At 32.6% G+C, this 21,096-nt stretch overlaps 1 protein-coding gene across 1 annotated transcript; it reads left to right on the forward strand.

The window, feature by feature from the left end:
• Window positions 1-10,921: 10,921 nt before the first annotated feature.
• Window positions 10,922-16,293, forward strand: LOC149908820 (uncharacterized). Its single transcript, XM_090120397.1, has 8 exons — window positions 10,922-11,159; window positions 11,308-11,436; window positions 12,401-12,626; window positions 12,751-12,801; window positions 13,790-13,922; window positions 14,269-14,493; window positions 14,859-14,967; window positions 15,794-16,293. Exons 1-8 carry the CDS (start codon window positions 11,040-11,042, stop codon window positions 16,271-16,273), a joined length of 1,473 nt encoding a protein of 490 aa, XP_089976523.1. The 5' UTR covers window positions 10,922-11,039; the 3' UTR covers window positions 16,274-16,293.
• The last annotated feature ends 4,803 nt before the right edge of the window (window positions 16,294-21,096 follow it).

A 21,096-nucleotide genomic window follows, 5' to 3' on the forward strand; every position in this document is an offset into this window, starting at 1 on the left:
AAACCCAGCCTGTTCCGGAGGTTGAAACTCATCGAGTCTTCGTGCAAGACGGTTAGTGATGACCCTTGAGAACAGCTTGTAGGTGTGGCTCAAAAGCGATATGGGCCTATAGTTCTTTAAGAGGGTTTTGTCCCCCTTTTTAAAGAACAGCACCACGACACTTTCGCTCCACGCCTTTGGAGTTCTCCCAGTGAAGAGGACAGAATTAAACAGGTCTCTTAGTTGTTTTAGGACAGGAGCTCCACCTGCCTTGATGAGCTCCGTAGTTACTCCGTCATCTCCAGGGGCTTTTCCGTTTTTAAGTTGCCTCAGGGCCAACTCCAATTCGTCTAGGCTGATTTCGGGAAGCTCATCGGTGTAATGGCGAGTTAAGGTAGCTCTGGGGTCTTTACTGGATGGTACTGGCTTAGGTTTGTGTGAAGTGTACAAGCGGCTGTAAAAGTCTTCAACCTCCGCAAGAATCTCCGGCCTCGATGTCAAGACGCTCCCCGTAAATGTTGTCAGCTTTGTCAGTGAAGATCTATCTAGGTTTTGCGCGAACACTTTCGTTCCGCGATTTTGCTCAATTGCTTTTTGAACTGCAAGAGTATTATAGGATCTAAGGTCGCGCCGAACCATCGTGGATATCCTTTTGTTTAATAGCCTTTGGGCTGGCAAAGCTGATTGTGGGTTTTCGCGTCGGTCGTCCATCAAAGCCAGGGTCTCCCGCGAAAGTTTAGACCTTTTACCGGTAGATTTTATTTTGAACAACCCTTTACCTTCATCCCTGAGAATATCAATGACTTGTTGGAGTTTTTGATCAACGTCATTTGTGGGTTCTAAGGAGGCGAATCTATTGTGTAATTTTAACTGAAAAGTTTCAGATTCAAGAGCGGTTTGAAGTAAACTGGGCCGGAGTATTGACCTTATCAATCGGTTTCGTTCTAACTTGCAATTGATATTCAGAGTGCCTCTAAGATAACGGTGATCACTGCCCGTATTAAACCTTGTGATCACTGAGACATCTCTGAATATGCGTTTTTTGTCCGTAATGATAAAGTCAATCTCGTTACGGGTCCTACCATCGGGGCTTTGCCAGGTCCACTTCCTTTGGGGCTGTTTCTTGAAGAAAGAGTTCATCAAATACAGTCCCTCTTTTTCGAGGAAGTTGACCAGCATATGACCCCTCTGGTTTCTGACTCCAAAACCGTGCGGTCCTATCGCCGATTCGCTGCAACTTTGCATTCCCACTTTAGCGTTGAAGTCCCCCATCACAACATTGTAGTGTGCCTTTTTGGTGTAATGTAAGGCTTTAGATATATCTTCGTATAGTTTTTCTACATCTTCGTCAGAGTGTGCCGAAGTTGGTGCGTAAACCTGGATCACCTTAAGGCTATACCTCTTAGAGATCTTAAGTATGAGGTACGCAACCCTGGGCGACACACTTGCGACTTCTACAATGTTGGAACAGAGGACTTTGTTGACCAGAAACCCAACACCACCTTCAGAAAGGCGGTCTCCTTCTCTAAAGTACATGATATGTCCCGATTCAAGAGTTATGGTGTCCTCTCCCTCTCTTCGGACTTCGCATTCCCTTGCAGTCCACAATTTCTTCTGGAGTCGACAACATAATAATAGTATGCATGAATTTGCCTTCCTTCTACGAGTAACGAGACACTTCATATATGTATGATATTGTAACGTTATATTTTTATCGTTACGTGAATATTTCGACAAATTATAGTTAGGCAATTATTTCAAGTTATGTTACAAAAGCTCGATATTTATTCTTTTTTTATTATATTACAATATTGTGCATTTGAAATTTCATAAATTAGCAATTTATATCAATATATTACATTTATCACGTTCCAAGTCAAGTGTGTGAACGAAAATATTCAACTTCCATAAGCAAGGTTAATCTTCATAAGTCAAGAGGTTGATCTTTCTTAAGTTAAGAGGAAAAAGTAAGGAAAAACAGAAGATATAACAGTATTTTTTTTTTGATGCTGATGTTTGATAATATTATTATATTATTTATTTCGTCTGTCTATAGAAGTCTTTTAAAAAGTCGAATAAATCGATAGATAATATTGTATCTCTAAAGTGGTGGGCTATCCAAAGAAAGAGATTAATTTTCAAGAGTCAGAGCCTCTTGTTCTTTTTCTTTTTAGTCCATGTATATAAATTTACGTCAAAATGTGTCAAATAAACTATCAGCAATATAACGAGCGAGCACTGAAATCGATACTTTTTGTTAAATAAGTTTACAATAATAATCGTCAGTTTTCTGTACCCACCTGTGAAGTCATTGACGCTAGAGACTAGACATATTACTCTAACAGGTGTAATGACTTTAGAAGTCAATGTTCTTTTATGTGCTCTTGAAGTTAAACACATTTATTCACATTACCCCACCTCCTTGATGGTGGGATAAAATATGTATTAGAGATACATATTTTACTTTCCAATGTACAAACTTTATAGGTAGGTAACACTGAGGATTTTCGGGCGAAAACTACGATTGACCTACGACGAAATAGTCTAATTGAATAAATAAATGTTTGAGTTTGAGTTTTGAGTTTGAAATTACATTAAAAATATAGTAAAGCTTACTCTATAGTTTTGACTTCAGTTATGACGAGATGTGCTACACAGATACCTACCAGAGTCTTGTTGATCCAGCCGATCCCGCTATGAGCCGAGCTGAAAATTGGACCATAATATAATTTTTCATTACTACACAATATTATAATTTTTATTACAAATTGAAAATATAGTTTAACTAATTTGCATTTTAATCATTAATTTATTTGTATCCAAGACAACTAAGGCGTTATGAAAGTTAACCTACGTAGATATTACTATATAGATAGATATTATTATTGATGCAATATGAGATAAAGCAAAGTTACTTAATTAATTATAAAACTTTTCCACAAATAGGTAGACTGTTCGGACCAAACTTCTGACGGAAACAAAAGTAGAGCAAAATGACATCGTAATAAACTAATGAAAATCATTTTTAACTGATATACATAACGATTTATATTACTTTTTATATTTATTTAGGACCTTCAACATTTTGTGATGTCTCTGGTAACTGATTTGACACTTTTTTATAATCTAAACATAACAAGAATACCCATAAGTCTAAAGAATTTGGGTATGATAATGTTATCGCCCCGGCGTGGTACATAATTATGAAAAATAGATGTTGGCCGATTCTCAGACTTACCCAATATGCACAGAAAATTTCATGAGAATCGGTCCACCCGTTTCGGAGGAGTATGCAGACTAACATTGTGACACGAGAATTTTATATATAAGATTTGTCTATGAAACAAACTTCGAACAATATCTAGGTATTATCTAATAAACTTTCTTGGTCACATTAGAATGTTATTAGTGGAATTACTTTTTGTACGCCAGAATTTTATCGATAACTAATTAATTAAGGCATAATTGCATAAATAATAACCAAATAAATATTTATTTGATTATTTGAAAAAAAAAAAAACATATGAAATGAAAAATTATACATTTTCCAGAATTGCTAATGAGGTTAACGAACTTACACACAAACTAGAATGTACTAGAATGTTCGGGAAAAGGTTCAAGCAACAAGTAAGCTCGGACAGCTTCTAGAGCGAGCCCATTGGGAATTGACGTTCAGTAATGGCACTGCCCATCCGGCAATTACCCTCTCGAAATTACAGCTGAATGGCCGCTTTAAATCACGCGTTTTAGTGTTTTATAATCTTTGTAATGTATGTTTATAATATATGAATTATGTATATTGATGTGGTTTTAGGAAGTGCGGGGTGCTTTTTCGAGGTGATGAAGCGTGAGCATTAGTTGATTGGTGCTCTATCAAGTTATTATATTGTTATCTGCTGGATCATTTATAATTTATGTACTTATTTAAATATAAAAAAGTCTTTAAAATGAAAGTGATCCATAATTGTTTTGCCTACGCGTTTTATGGATCGCAGAGAAAATCCATTTGAGCACAAATTGCATCTATTTTTAGACGTTTTAAGCGTTAATATTTAATTAGTACTATAGCATCCTCCGCTAATGGGCTTTTAATAAATGCCTTCGTTATTGGTATAAATTTAGTATTTTTATCTATTAAATTATATTAGCGTAGTAGTTAGTCGTTGGTAAATTAAATCCATACGCTTTAATACTGCCATTTTTTTACTTTGTTGTACCTACATAGATACTCTAAAAAGGTCTCCCCTCAGTAAAGGTATAATGCAGACTGACGATATTTGCAAGACACGTATTGTTGTAAACATCAGCTGCTCTCAAACATTCGGAGGGTAGAAATATAATAACAATTCGTGACATTAGTTTCTCACTTACATATTCTAAAATGATAATTTTTGATATTATCAAGAAATAATAATTTTTAAGATATATAAAATTGTTAATCGTATAAAATTAATGTAGTATTCCTAATACCTTCGCTATTCTGCTATACTACCTTCCAGGTAATACTTGTGCTGTTTCAACCTTGTGTAAAATTAATAGAGATTGAGTATTGCACGCCTCATAAGCGAAGCGTTGAGGTGGGTACTACTGTCACTTCGCGCAAAACATCTGATTTTTCAAACTTAAAATGTCTTTATGTATCATACATTGCACTTGTAAGATAATACATACACACACATATTAAGAAAAAACACTATTTTTAACGTTCATGATATTTTTGATGTCATTTTTGTTATTTAAACTAGTTAAAAAACAGTTTAAAAAAGTTCTGTCTTGGACGTCCGTGTGTCTGTATGTGCGGATCCTTTTTCTTGTTAACACGATAGCGACCGAAATACTTTACTAATCGAGTCGTTTTTTTTCTCTTACGCTTGAGTATGCTCAGGAATAGAACCCTTTCATTTTTCAGGGTCTGATTCGATGTGGTTTAATTGTTATTAAATAAACAAAAATAATAATTAATAAATATTTATTAAAAAAAAATTATGAGGCGTGCACTTTTGGATTTTCCAAATTATTTTTTATTATTTACATGCTTTTATTAGCTTCACCTGCCACGCTTTTTTCACAAATATACTATGTATTGGTTATAATTGCTTTATTCCTAGATTAAGAATTATTTTCCACTTTTTAGTTGTAATATCTATCTTGATAGCGTGTTTTTTAGTTTTTCAAACTATATTTATTTGGCGTATTACCCGTGGTCCCCCCGCTATGTCCCACTGTGGGTCTACGGGTAATAATTTTTCCCCGTGGACCCACTGCTATAGTTTAAACTAGAATATCTTTGAATTGTCATTTTCAGTGGGACCACGGGTAATTAACCTCATAATTTCTTTCCCCGTAGTCCCAATGTAGAAGTATACACCAGTTAAGTATTTAAAAGCATTTTTATCCCCATTTTGCCATTTATTACACATATTTGGAGCTACGAGGAGCTATTGTTTTACCTGATATAAAATTGAATATAAATCTATAAATTACTCATTAATTTTTAATTTTTAAACTATTTTTTAAACCCTGAATGCATTTTCTAAAGGACTGGCCTTTTTTGTTTGAAAATTGGATAAATATATTAATATTGTAACTAATCAATGTGACTATAAATAATAATTAATTAGAAATAAAACCAAATTTTTATATAAGTATTTTATTTTAATTTATTTTTATACCGACGCGGACGGTATCCGAACAAACGGATATTCCAAAATAAAAAATCACATATTCGTAACCATTATTGAACTCGATATAATTTTGTTGATTTTATTAGAGCAATGAAAAAACATATTTTAGCCCTTCAATTGTATACATTCAAACTCAAAACATTTTCAAACTCAAACTCAAACATTTATTTATTCAATTAGACTTCTTCGAGAAGCACTTATGAAACGTCATATTTTTACATATTTTTAACATTTACCACCGATTCGGAAAGCAGTATCTATGGAGAAGAACCGACCCGCCCCGGCTTCGCACGGGTGCAATGGCGGCCGGCCGGTACCGCCACAAACGCTACGTCCCGCAATTTTTAAATCTGTAATATTATCTTCGAAAATATTTACTTAAATCATACGGTGTAAAGGGCCATATATATCTATATTAAATGAACAATGTATTCAAGGTATTTAATTGGTTAAGGATTAATGCTGTATTGGTTAAAATCGCTTCGAAAATTAGCCATTATTTGTCGTAAAAAGTAAATGACAAAAAAAAGTTATTGTGGGTTATCCATAAGAGATAGACATATACCATCACGGACTTTTCTGTAGACCTTTTCAATGTGTACAATACTTAGTACATTATTTTGATAAAACTCGTAGGGTTCTGCCTGCGTTTGCAATGTAAGCGGAAAAAATGTAATTTTTTACATCACATTAGAAACCTCAAAAATAACAGTACTTCTCCACTATTTAATGAATGTTATGTTATTATACATATAAACCTTTCTCTTGAATCACTCTATCTATTAAAAAAAACCGCATCAAAATCCGTTGCGTAGTTTCAAAGATTTAAGCATACAAAGGGACATAGGGGCATAGGGACAGAGAAAGCGACTTTGTTTTATACTATGTATATAGTGATATGCATTAAATTATTCGAAACCACTTTCACATCCAGGGCAACAAAATCATTGTTGACCAGCGTTATCAGATAATTATTTAGACAGTGAAGGTTGACGTTAAAACACAGGACGATCAACCGGCCAATATAAAAAAAATAATCATCGTGCAAAGAGATTCTTATAATAATCCAACCTCTATAATGTTCAAAGCATGACAGCGGGGGACCACGGGTAAAAAATTCTTTTATTTCATTTACCCGTCGTCCCATTCTATAGCAGTGGGTCCACGGGGAAAAATTATTACCCGTAGACCCACAGTGGGACATAGCGGGGGGACCACGGGTAATACGCCATTTATTTATTATATCCCGCGATTACTTATAAAATTATTCTACATTCCACAAATTCACAGGTCAAAATTCGATCTTATTTGTTCGAATAAATCGAGTGAGCAACTGGAAAAATTTTAGAAATGTATCAAATGTCTCAAATTCGAGAATCGGGATAATGTTTTATTCAATGAATAAAGTTGAATTTATCACAGAATTGAAACGATTATAAACTTTCAGTTGTATGAATATTTGATTTGATTTCATGCGTTCTCCGATAGAAGCAAGCAATGAAAACGATATTTTTCATCAAATAGTCAGACTTTTACGCGTGGTTTAAATAAAATTCGTGAGTATTTTGCAGACGACGGTATTGATAAATGTTAAAGCTTTAAATTCAACATTTTTAAAGTAATAAATCACATATTTTAATAGCTTCCCCAATAGCTGCACTTTTACGTATGTATTGGTAAGAAAAATCGTAGTAAATCAACATTTTTAAAGTGATTAATCACATATTTTAATAGCTTTACCAAGTCTGCAATTTTTCGAATGTGTAGGTATGAAAATCGTAATGTAGGTATTTATTCATTACGATTTTTCTATAGGTAATTTAATTTACCTAAGTTTTTCCTCCTTTGTTTTACGTAATTCTCAATTCTATAGTAAAATGTGGCTTCTAAAAAAATATATGTATAAAAAAGCCGTAATTTTTGATAAAATATAAAATATCGTATAATTAACTCCAATATCGTATCATAAACAAAATATTATTTTATGTAGGTAAAAGACGAACTCTACTGCAATTTCAAGAGAGGTGTGGTTATTTTTTAACAAGTCATTCAGGAGTGTAGAGTTTGTGAGATAGTGTAACGATCCTGAACTATCCTGAACTATGTTGCTATAAACACCTATACCTAAATTTAGCAACGTAGGAGTCTAGAACACATACCGTAACTTTCAACCGTGAATATAATTTAATATTTGTGTAGTGTACTGCACTTCAAGCAGTATCTACGGTTCGAAGAAAATTTTATAGGTAAACGCTTATTTCAAGGATAGAAATGATAATGTAGGTGTTGGGGGTTATAAAAATGCCCACTTATACCATACGCACATGGTAACATAATCAATGTTTAAAATAATACGCATGGTAGGCACGTAGGTACCTAATAATTTACCTATGTTCAAAAAGATAATACTTACCTACATAATATTACTACGCTACGCTTGGCTATAATATAAATATCTCTACACGAGTGAAGTAATTAGTAGGAAACCTAATTGGCGTATTAGAAAATCTTATGGAGGATTAATAATTATTATAATTATTATCTGTTTATCGTAACTTACCTACAGATAGATATAATTATTATTTTTATGGGGTATTTATTTTGTTTTTTTATACCTAACGAGAAAGGTAGCTTCTTCTGACATTTTGAAATTGCAAAAAGTTAGCTCCATGTTAATAGGTGAGGTTTATAGGTGACGACAGTTAATCAACGGCCATAGGTACTTTGTCCTTTGATCGTCCACCGTGAGTTAAAATTAACTTCTCGCTTGATCAACGCCACAAGGGTATCGTTTATTTGGTTTGATAGTCATTAACCGAACATAATAGCCGCTATATTGTGATAAGAAATGAACCAATCTCAAGTTGTATTTTGGTCTTAAGAAATCCTGATCTGAAACGGTTTTGAAGAAAGAAATTCATCTGAAAACAAAATTAACCGAACCGCAAGGGACTGGAACATGCTTTGTGAATCTGTGGTATTTTGAATTAAAGGTTATCTATTGCTTAAATGGGGTGGTTTAAAAATCAGTTTATTTAAAATAATCGATCAACCAAACAGTCTTCTCCAAAAAACACGCAAATCACGTATTTTTATAGCAGGAAATCCTTAGAATGAATTTGAATATCCGACGATTTGGCTTTAAAAGGAATAAACGTTTAGAAGATAATGCTCTTAATTTTATTGAAATGTGTGATGCGCCACATACACACAAACACAAAGCTCCCGCGAACGCCTCAGGCAGGCAGATTATGAATTCTTTATGACTTTTACGAGCGATGAAGCAGACATCATTGTTTAGAACTTCCCGTACTTTGCCGCAAGTTGTTCTAATAAAAATGTTAACAAAATATACGTATAACGTCACATAAATAATTGTACAAATGTGAAGTGCAGTAGAAATTAAATATTAAAGTCACGCAACTTTAAATTCTGGGTTTTGGGCAATATTTTCGCGTGGTCCTCCTCATCCTCGCTATTCATAACATAAGACCTGATTTTAATAATTAATTATAAATTCCATCTTTTATAAATTCCTTTTCATTCTATTTAATAACATAAAATAACAACAGTGGTGGGTTTTGTGAAACTTAATATCGACGAAATATCAAGTTTTAGGTTCAACAAAAAACTTCGGACTCATTTTATCAACGAAAAGCTTATGTGAAAATATTGATTTTTGCTATAAAAAAATATATTTTACTCCGAACCACTTGGATATTTGACCTACCCATAACCCACATAAGTACATCTACTGATACTTGGTTGGTTAATAGGATTGCACCTAGTTCAAATGTACTTTGTGTGATTTGAGATCTATAAGGAAATATAATAAATATTTTCTTCCTCTAGTTAGTTTCTCGATTCAATGACTCAGTGTATTTTAACACCCTGAAGTTAGTTTTATGGTTTGGTCTAGAAGTTTCGCACTGTGTGGGTTATACTTTAAGTTGACTGCAGGAAGTGTGGAACTGAACTTTTTAGATATTATTTTATATTAAGGAACTTTTAATAGATCAGATACATGATACATCAACCAGTGTCAGCTCTATACCTACAGCGCCTTTCCAAATAATTTAATGCAGTTCACTACATAATATTATCTCTATGATGCATATATGATAATATGAAAAGTGTTATTTTTTACTGTTATAACATTACATTATCAGTATACATCATAGTGTGAAGAAATAGTTATATATATATAGTATATAGTTCACGAAGAAGCAAGTTAAGCACGTATTACTAGACACTTCATACGTGTTGAGAATTTTTTCCTTACCATTATGCGTATGACGTCACGTTCGTTCTAGGAAATATTTTACGACAGCTAAGCTTTTTAGTATCCTGTACACAGAGATCAAAGGATATGATCTAGACTCTAGAATAAGATATATAATTTATAGAATTTTACAGTCTACGAAATCTAGAAGGCTTTTTGACCACCTTAATTAGTATTATTATTTTTTATTAACTACATTACATTTTATTATATTAATCATAATTTTATTGAAAAGTATCACCCTATTTTATAACCGATTAAATTTTCGCTGCAATTTACTCTGTCAAAAAGCTCAGGAAGGCTTTATTAGGTATATGTATCAAATTACATAGTTCATGGTAATAAGTAAAATGTGCCGTGGGCGCACTTTTTTTTATATTATTTTTCACTAGATACGGTCTATATAATATCGATTAAGAGCCATTATAATCAACAAGTCTGGAATTTTCATTCCACAATCCTTGTAAGAGACCACGACGTAAGCAATCAAAGTATGCTGGAACAATCGCAATAACAAATCAATAATTCTTTCAAAAAAATAAAATTATTAATTACTAAAAGGTTTTGATTATATTATATTTATCGAGCCTAGTTTCCGCCCTGTGTTTCCGCCAGCATCGTACGACGTGTACGTAGAAGCCCTCCTGCGCTACAGTGACACCGCCCTCGCCGACACTACCTACACAAAAAAAAATCGACTTATGTACACCTGGATAAAAGCAAGCGCTTAATTTGAACAGCAATTCCTAATGTATTAAATACATAATAAAGGCACTAGGTTACATAAAATTTTTATTTATATTGCTGATGTATTTTGAAGACGTGTAAAATGTACGAGAGTGTACGACTGTAAAATTAGTAAGCTAAAAGTATTCAAATGGATGTGCGCCCTAATAAGGTGAATATTGGCATTCGGATCTGTATTCTGTAGCAAGTGACAGTTGACAGTTGACATTAATTTGTTTGAAATGTTTGTTTGTATCGTGAGATTTATTTTGGAAATAAATATTATGAACTTAAAAAATTAACAGTATTGAGTATATACCACGTTAAGTATAGCTTAACATCCTCATTTATTCACTTAATTGTGTGTTATGATGCCGAATAATTTGCAGTCTTGTAGAATTTGTTTAATCGAAAATTGTGTGGGTGGGAAATCATTTGACGAAGATGTAAATTTATTACAAGTGTTTGAATTTTGTAGTGGTCTTAATGTGAGTATATAATTTTAATAAATTCAACCCAAAACACTTCATATAATTTCTTTGAAATATACAATTAAACTAACAAATAACTTGAAAAATTGAGAGAAACAGAATTTGTCACTATACTTTAATGTTTTAACATTATTAATTTCAATAGATTGGAAGAAGTTCTCCCAGATTATTGTGTGAAATGTGTTTAGAGGAATTACAAAGGTTTGCAAAATTCAAGAGGAAATGTGCCGAGTCTGAATTGTTTTGGGAATCGCTAAGAAACTGCGATACAGTAGTAAGTACATAGAATACCTAAACCAGATTTGTAAAGTATTGTTTTTATGTTTATGATAATGAGGAGGGTAAATTTATATGTTTGCTATTGATTTAAATACTTGTATGTCATATCTTTAACCAATGTATAAATATTTTAGTTGTTAACAGAAATCATAGTTCTTTACATGCTTAATTATATATGTATTTATTAAATTAAGTGGATTATAATATGTTGTACTATTTCCTTTTTAACACATAATAAGTTTTCATATAAATTAAAATGTTATATAATAATTGTACTGAAATGTAAGTTTCTCTCGACGGGTAGGTATCATAATCATAATCTATACTAATATTATAAAGCTGAAGAGTTTGTTTGTTTGTTTGAACGCGCTAATCTCGGGAACTACTGGTCCGATTTGAAAAATTCTTTCGGTGTTAGATAGCCCATTTATCGAGGAAGGTTATAGGCTATATATCATCACGCTACGACCAACAGGGGTGGAGCCACGGGGGTGAAACCGCGCGGAGCAGCTAGTTTATAATATAAAAATGAATCCCAAAATGTTTTGGTAAGTGCATAACTCGAGAACGGCTGAACCAATTTCGATAATTCTTTTTTTATTATATTCCTTGAAGTACGAGGATGGTTCTTATGTAGAGAAAACTTAAATATGTACCACGGGCGAAGCCCGGGTGGTCCGCTAGTTCTATATAAAGTGAGAAATCAACTAGTGTTGCATGTGTAAAGCTTAATCAATCTTCTTTGAACAATATTTTTAGCTGTTAATATGAACATAGCTGAATGAATAAGCTCTTATGATGGTCCTTAGATAAAAATATCTTTACTAAAAAGTCTGCGCTCACTTATTTAATAATGTTCTACCTTTATCCTAATTTAATATTCATAAACTTGCAATAACTTTCTATCAATAATCAATGTTTAATTATTTGCTGTGGCTGTAATTTATTTTAAATTTCAGAAAAATGAACATCAAAATAATAGTATTAAAACAGAAGAGAATTTATTTGAAAAATGTGATTTGAAAATAGAATCTGTTCTTTATGAGCCATGTGATAATGGAAATGATTCAGATGCAGATAATAAATTCACTGAGCCTATTACAGATTATAATCAGTCAAAAGTTGCTATAGTTAAAAATAAATTTAGGAAAAAGCATTTGGGCAAATTAAAAATCAATAAGAAAAGTGAGTTATAATAAAAAAATTTTTTTCAAAAATTTATCCAAAAATTATATTCCAAAATTTTTTTTACTAAATATTTTTAATCATATATGTACTTACTTAATTTGTTTGTTATTTTTCATTTTAGCTTTATTAAAAACAGTGCCGTTAAAGGAACAAGAAAGAAATACGTCCTGTGGTAATTCAAATGCTTTTAAATCAATACGTTAAATTATTTTTTAATAGTATAATATACATGGGTTGATCCAAAAGTAATGATAATCAATATTAAACAAGGTCATTACAGTTAAAATTATTATTTATTCCTCTAGATAGTCTTCTAACTAGATAATTATATACTTCAATATTTTTTTCTTAAACTTAAAAAAAACAAACCTTTTACTTCATCCACAAAAACCCCTCTACTGCGGCCATCACTTCGCTGTCGTCTTAAAATTTCTTGCCTCGAAGGTGTTTCTTGTGCCGAGGAGAGAGTTAGAAATAACTAGGAGCTAGATCTAACAAACAGGGTGGGTGTTCAAGCATTTGGAATGCCGATTTTTGAATGGCAGCCATTGCAACTGACGCTTTGTGATCTGGTGCGGTGTCTGGGTGAAACAACATTCAAGCCCGCATTTTGCCATGTCTCTTTTCTGTACTAACCTACCCCAATCTTTTAATTTGGTCTGTGTAGTAAGAGTCCATTATAGTGGCTACCTTCTTAAAATATCCCACCATAATTATTCCTTCAGCGTACCAACAAAATAACGCTTTAATCAATCCCACTAATTTTCCCTTTGAATTTCTTCATCGTCACTTTGGAAGCTCGCATCCATTCCATTGATTGTTTCTTGGTTTCAGCATAAACATGGTGAACCCGGGTAACGTCCATGATCACAAATCGTGACAAAAAATTATCCTGGTCTCATAAAAAATTTGGAAATTCACCCTCTAAATGTCGAATCGTTGTTTCTTCTTTTCGTCGGGAAACATTCTGGCACCCACGGTTCACAGTTAAATTAATTTAAATACTTGGAAACGTGGCCTGTTGATATGATTTTTTTGTGATAACTTAGTGAGTACATGAGTAAACAAAAAACATTTATTTTGTATTTTTATGTGCACAGGAAATACCCAATTATCATTACTTTTGGATCAACCTAGTAGTTTTTATTGCTTCATTGTAGGTTTATGTGATATTTCATGTTCAAATTCTGAAGATTTAAATACTCATTTAAGCGAACACATGGTTGAAGGTAATGTAAAATGTCAAATATGTGATTATTTAGGACAGGATTTTGCTGATCTGGTAACACATAGGTGAGTATTTACATAATATTTAAACTGATAAATACAAACTCTGTTGGTACAAGCTAATCTTCAACAATTATTATTACATTTTTTATTTACTGATTCACCTGACTAGTAAAAAAAAACTTTAAAAATGAAATGACTACTGTTATTTTTATTAAGTAACAATATTTGCTTAATCAATTACAGTTTATGGTTTTACCCTTAACAAACAAACACAAATAAAATAAAATATTTCCTCTGTATAATATTAACATTGGTTTAATTTTCAAGTACAGATATGTAGATATACTTAAAATTGTTTTGAACATTAAACCAATCTGTAGATATATAGATATACTTAAAATTGTTTTAGGTACAAACACCAGCCAAGCAAAGTATTTTCTTGTTTCCTTTGCAAAGTGAGGAAAGGCAGCGTCCTCTCTCTAGAGTTCCATTTTAGGCACACACATTTAAATAAGGCTGGTGGGTGGTGCAGGGAGTGTGGGAGGTCCTTTGAGATTTTTCTCACTTGGCGACGACATATGCTAGCACATAAACCAATTAAGACACTGTTAGTGTGCGATTATTGTGGAAAAAGGTACTTACTTCTATTGTTTTACTACTTTTCTTACTAAAATTTCAAGGTCGCGTCATGGCAATACCGTCACGTCTTGGAGTAAGGCGACGAATTTTGCATCTTTGAATATTTGAAAAAAGTTTCAAATATTCGCCAATATATTTGCTAAAGAAGTTTCACTTCTGACTCTTGTGCTCGAGATACACGCTCTTTTTTGAAGTGAAACTTTAGGACCGTTGAGAGTAAAATATTAAGGTCTATATGAATAATTAGTTGAATATTGTGCAGTTTAAAATTATAACGACTCGTCTTTTTTGCTAAGTGTATTTTTATTACCTTTTTATGTACTTATTATAAAATCAAGACTGATGGATAAAATATTACAGGTTCTTATATAAATACCAAATAGAAGAGCACATAATACACCATTTACGGAAAAGTCAATATGTTTGTGAAACTTGCGGAAAAGGTTTTCGTAAGAAGTTTAATTTAAAGGTGAGTTTAATATTTAACATTTTTCAAACTACTTTTTTCAGTGTATAATATGGCAGAAATTATATAGTAAAAAATCGCTATGAAAAAAAATGGTAGGTAATCAAAGAAAAATGCAAACGTGAAATATATATTCATTTCAGCTAATAATATAAAGGAATACTTATCATTAGCATACACACTTGTTTGAAGCATTAATACGAAAATAAGTTGGTATTTTTAATTTAGCATTAACAGGGTGTAAGTTTGGCGCCACAACAACTCTCATTTATTGAATATTTCGCTAGCTTTGTTTTCAAACGCTGACTGAGTTTTGTTTTACCAATTTCAGTGTGTGCATAAAATATTCCAATTACACTTGAATTTCTCTTCTATAAAGTTTACTTTGCTCAACTTTTTAATGAAAATTGCGAGACGTATTTACATTAAGTGTTGCAAGCTCCCATTCATTATGCAAAGTGGTTTTAATGTACTTGATGTTTATGTTCTGCTGGATGATTTTTTAGTTCTTTCAGATTAAAAAAAATAATAAAAAAGTACTATTTTCACATTTGGTGTGGGTGTTGATCTTCTTCTTCTTTTTTGTTTATGGCTTTCCCGATCCCAGTAGAGACGGATTGTGCCAGTGTCATGTATGCACAAATCAAAATTGATCTTTTATTTCAATGACTACGGTTATAAATTGTAATGTAGGGGTGTTGATCTAAAATAGAAGTGAGGTTACGTTTCTTTTCAATTTTAATAAAATTTAATTCAATCACGTTGCTTAGGTACATGTGTCAGCTTGGGAATATTTTATATTTCTATTTATGTATTATTAATATTTTAGAGCCATCAAAATAACATACACCGTTCAAGCGTGCCCGTAAAATGTGACCACTGTGATAAAACATACAAGAATCAAGAGAGCTTGGATGTCCACATGAAAGAAGTGACAAGGGACAAACCGTACATTTGCGAAATATGCTCCAAGCGTTTCAGTCTACCCTCAAGTTTGAAAAATCATTTATTCTTTCACACGGGAGAGAAACCGTTCGAGTGTGATGTCTGTGGTTTGAAGTATAAAACGAAAAGCAGTTTGAATAGCCATAAATTGAAGCATTTGGGAATTTATAGGTTCAAGTGTTCGAAGTGTATTCGGTCTTTTACGACGTCAGTACAACTAAGACGGCATTCAACTATACACACAGGTGTGAGGAAGTTTAAATGTTCGCATTGTGATAAGAGCTTTAACGAACGGTATAGATTGGAAGCGCATGCTGCGAAACATACAGAGTTGCAGGTTAAGACGGAGGGGTTGGGGAGTTGAGAATAAAATGTTGAAGTATTTGGTGTTGTTTTAATTGGTAAATGCAACCTTTTTGGTATCAACATACAAGTCTAATATAATTTTTTAATTTTTTATGAAAAAAATTGAATTAAATAATTATAATATAGTTAGTCGATATGATATTGATAGTCCAAAAAGGTCTAACACCTATAGTAATCACATTTTATGCAGAATTTGTCAAGTTTCGATATCCGCTCGACTGAAAATACAAATTTTCCATCAGTCTTAGTTATAGTCCGGGATACATCGCCCATTTTTGCAAGTGATTACTATCAAGCTAATTTTTCGTGAGTAGCTTTATTTTGATGAGATGCCCAATAATTTCATGTACGAAACTCTCGATTATGGTAGCTTACAGAGGTATCAAGGATAAAAAATTTTGATTTGGCGGTTCTCAAATATTTATTACGCAATTTGTAGGACAATAATATGTCTGTTGAATTATATAAGTATTAAATATAAGTGAAAATAAAAAAATCAGCTGGTTAGTAATCATTTATGATGACTTCGTTATCGATACACATTGGAAAGGGGGACTCTTTGATCAAACCATAGATTTTGTAGAACAAATATTTTTTCGAATAATTTAGATAATTATCTTGAGATTGAACAAAAAAAAACATTTAGTTAGTAATTAATATTTGAGAACCATCAAATCAAAATATTTTATCCTTGTTTCCTCTGGTAGCTACCACAATCGAGAGTTTCGTACATGAAATTATTGGGCATCTCATCAAAATAAAGCTACTCACGAAAAATTAGCTTGATAGTAATCACTTGCAAAAATGGGCGATGGATCCCGGACTATTAAGCGTTGTTTCTTAAATTCGGTAACAGGAAGTATCCATCAACGTTTCAGCGGTTTGGAGCATTTTTTCTCTTTTCTGTTGTCCTTATGTTTATGCGCGGGAAAAATGCTAATCCATCACCGTCGGTAGCAGCATGTCTCGTTAGCATAATGAATTAGCCCTTCTTGGCGGCTCGATCATTTCTTTAACTTTTCGGATTATTTGGAGAAGGCTTAAAATTTTTTTTTATTTTTATTAATTAGATTGTATGTTAATGGTATTGGTATGGTGGTGTGGCACTTGGAGTTTGGGTTAGTTCATTGAGAAATTATCTAAGCTTAACCTGAGTATCTAGATAATAATAATTAATGTCTTGCATTTGTATTTTTATTGCGTTTACACATTCAAATATATACGCAGAACTAAGTATATACAGCTACAAACTATAGGTATAGAGCTTTTTGTTTCTCCACGTGTAGGAGACACGTGCCAAACTTCTTTGTAGTCGTCCTGTAGGTAGCAGGTAGGCGTTTTAAATTAGTAGTCACGGAGGATTGTTTTTTTTATAACTACCCCAGGGAAATATGCTTATTTTGAAGATGTATTAGGTATTTGCTTACAAGAAAATGAGGCAATTTATTATCTATATTTTGTTCATTTAATTTAAATTTATGCCGTTGAAAATCTGAAATCCGATATTGCCTGACATAACGTATCGTCGAAGCAAATGTTACATCAATAGAACAAATGAAAAATTTAGTATTTAGTCTGATGCCGAAACGAGGTTGATGAAAAATTCATTGCTGAAAGTGCTCGTATTTTTAAGCCTTCGTCAGACGCAAGTCAAGCCTCCCAATGTTTATATAAGAGCTATCCATATATTTTAGCCTTTTCAATTCCCTTTATGCTTAGTTCTTTGTGCAAAAAGATTAAGCGGTGACGTACAATGTGTAGGTATATTTGAGATTGTATTGTTTAGATGTGCTTCCAGATTCATTTCGATGTATTAAGTACCTATAATATATGTAGCATTAAAGCTTTGTTCAAAATGTCCCTTTAATACAGACATAATACTTAGTATAATCCTTTGTCTATTGTTTACTGTAAGAAGGTATATTTTCCTTAGCGAATCATTAGTATTTACAAATTTATATTTATAAATTTATATGAATCATTAGTATTCATAAATACCTACCAAACAAACAGTTATGTTCCGGAAAATTCTAGAAGTCTTTAGAAGCTCAGTGTTTACCAAGATTAACGATGACAAAAACTGGTAAACAACTACTCGGAAAATCCTTTATCGTTCGTCTATTTAAACTGCAGTTAAAGCATTTGAGGGAGGTGTAAAGAAAAACGTGGACCATTGCTCCCAGATGCTGGGTTTTTCAGAAGGAGCTTAAATAACTGGAGCTTAGGGATTTGTTCAAACAGTTTACTTGTTTTATTTCATATTTTCAAGCCGTTTGTTATGGTAAACAATACTGAATAAATTGCAAACACTTCAGCGAAGTCACCTAGCTTTGTATTTACAAATTACTCGTTCTAAGAACAACTCTGTATATTTACGCGAAATGTAAACAATCCATATTATTAACACCCTTAAAATATTCCCTATTATCTATATATATAAAAATGAAACCCGTTTTCCTTGGTCACGGCATCACGCGTGAACGGGTGGACAGATTTCGATAATTCTTTTTTTATTACATTCCTTGTAGTACGAGGATGGTTTTTATGTAGAGAAAACGTAAATATGTACCACGGGTGAAGCCGTAGCGGGCCGCTAGTATATTATGATTTCCAGCAAAGAATACAGCAAATGCGTTGGCGCCTATTTAATTTGGAATTTTTACGCTTGAAAGATTATTAGGTATAATGCAGAATCAAGAGAAGCAAGGCTATCTGAGGCTAGAAATCAATTATGTTCCCAAAGCTTCGATGCAGCTTATCTAAGTTCCTATCATATTGCTTATTAAGACGTATGCGATGTATTATACGACTATAGCATTACCACGTAATTAACGCTACTAGCAACACAAATTAGGCACCTATAGTATTTAATGTAACTAGGTTCGTTTTAATTAATCTGCTATCAAGACTCATAGAAAGAGGTAAGATAAGTAAGATTTCTGTATTTCTACCTTTAATCGCAGATCCAATCGAAAATGAACACATTTAGATGCATTAAGTCTATTGGGCTTTTTATTTGAGTCGGACGTGCTTTGAATCGATAAGTGGCATATATCTATAACTTTCAGTTATGGTCGCTGAATCGTAGGTGTTTAACTCTTCTATATTATTGAAATATCAGTATGTTTTATTAGGGAATATATTTTGATGATTGCGATCGTGTTAGTAACAGCATCTATAAAAAATAAAATATCTATGAAGCTTATTGAAAATATGCATCTATTTGTGATAAAATTTTACCTACTTACTGAAGTGTGTTTTTTATTTTCTTTCATATGTAGGTAGGTATATTCTTATAAAAATGTGATTCGTTTTGACTAAACCTTCCTATTTACTTGCCCACATAATATTATAGGTATGTGCATTTACATTGTATCTCGTGTGTGCTTAGTCCCCTATAGGATTAATTGCTGTGGCCGCAATCTGGCCAGGAGGACATTAAATTGAAGTAATTGAAGACAATGCACGTGATTTATCTCAGTGCAGGTACCCACGGACTATCCATCAAGACAATACCTATAATATCTAGTCTTACTTTCTGTCAATAAAACTCAGTTGTAGATAGATACCTTAGATGCTTTTGTGGAAACTAAAAGATTTCTATTTCTAAAACTAAACTATCGCTAAAAGCAACTAAGCCAGATTATTATTAGATAAAACAAATAATTGGACCGTTTCTGCAACAGTAGTTGTAACAAAGCGAAATTTCGTGATATCGCAGAATTGCAGAGAAAGCGCTTTCCAAAGCCGGTCTTATATCCAATAGCAGTGTTTACTCCAGAATCCGGGCTACTTATGGTCCCATTGTTCTGAATGTAATTGGATATGTACTTGCATTTAAACATCTTTAACAGTATGATAATATGGTAATCTGATCTGTTTAGTTCAGTGAGTTTTAAATCGTTTATAAAAAGAGAAATAAGGTGCAATTTTGGTGACCCTTAAGTGCGATTTGCGCCCAGGGTGGCACAGGTGTATTGTTCAAATCTTGATGACGTCTTTAGGCTGCTGCTGACACCTACATCTCTGAAATGTGATAACATGCCCGCACGTACAGATATAATTATCCTACAGATACGTATAAATATAAAGTTGTTGCTCTGTAACTACTTAACTACTAAACATTTTTAGGAAAGACAATAATATTAACACATTTTGTAAATCAGTATAAAACCATTACCCTAGGAAATGCCATTCGACGATCATGAGAAATGTCCTTCCTATAAGTTATTTCACTTATTATAAAGTATTATTGTAGTCGGTTTAATAACATACCTACTCTATGTCGCAATCAACAGCACGAACATAGAGTTTTTTCGAAAATGTATTCTGACCCTAATGTGTTATATAATGGCTTTCATAGAATCAGCACATCTACCTATCTACAGACGACATTTTTTAATTATCATTATAATAATATGAGCCACCCTAACCACCTTAAATACCTCGAGTCATTTATTAAGGAAGCACCGAGTTGGAAACTAAAGTCCCATACGTAAAATTGAAATAGGTAGTCTTAATTAAATACTGAGAATAAGGCGTACCGTGATCTTCAATCAAGTCAAGCTTTAATCTACGCGACCCACTTGAACATAGTCTGTTTACATTTGGAAATACAACCACGATCTAGTGAATTTCTAAGGCCAACTAAATATTTGCTGTTTAGTATTGAATTTAAAATTGACTTTTCAGTTAGTGGGTTGTGGGATAGAATATTTAATTAAATGAGTGTAATTTTTATAAATTTATTTAGTCCCTTTTAATATATGTACCATTAAATAGATATTTTAATGTAGGTAAATGCATATGCATATAAAAAAC

This window comes from Colias eurytheme, chromosome 4 (assembly GCF_061535395.1).
Source record: "Colias eurytheme isolate Ceu_HAF_F1 chromosome 4, ilColEury1 Martin Lab GWU primary, whole genome shotgun sequence".
NCBI lineage: Eukaryota > Metazoa > Arthropoda > Insecta > Lepidoptera > Pieridae > Colias > Colias eurytheme.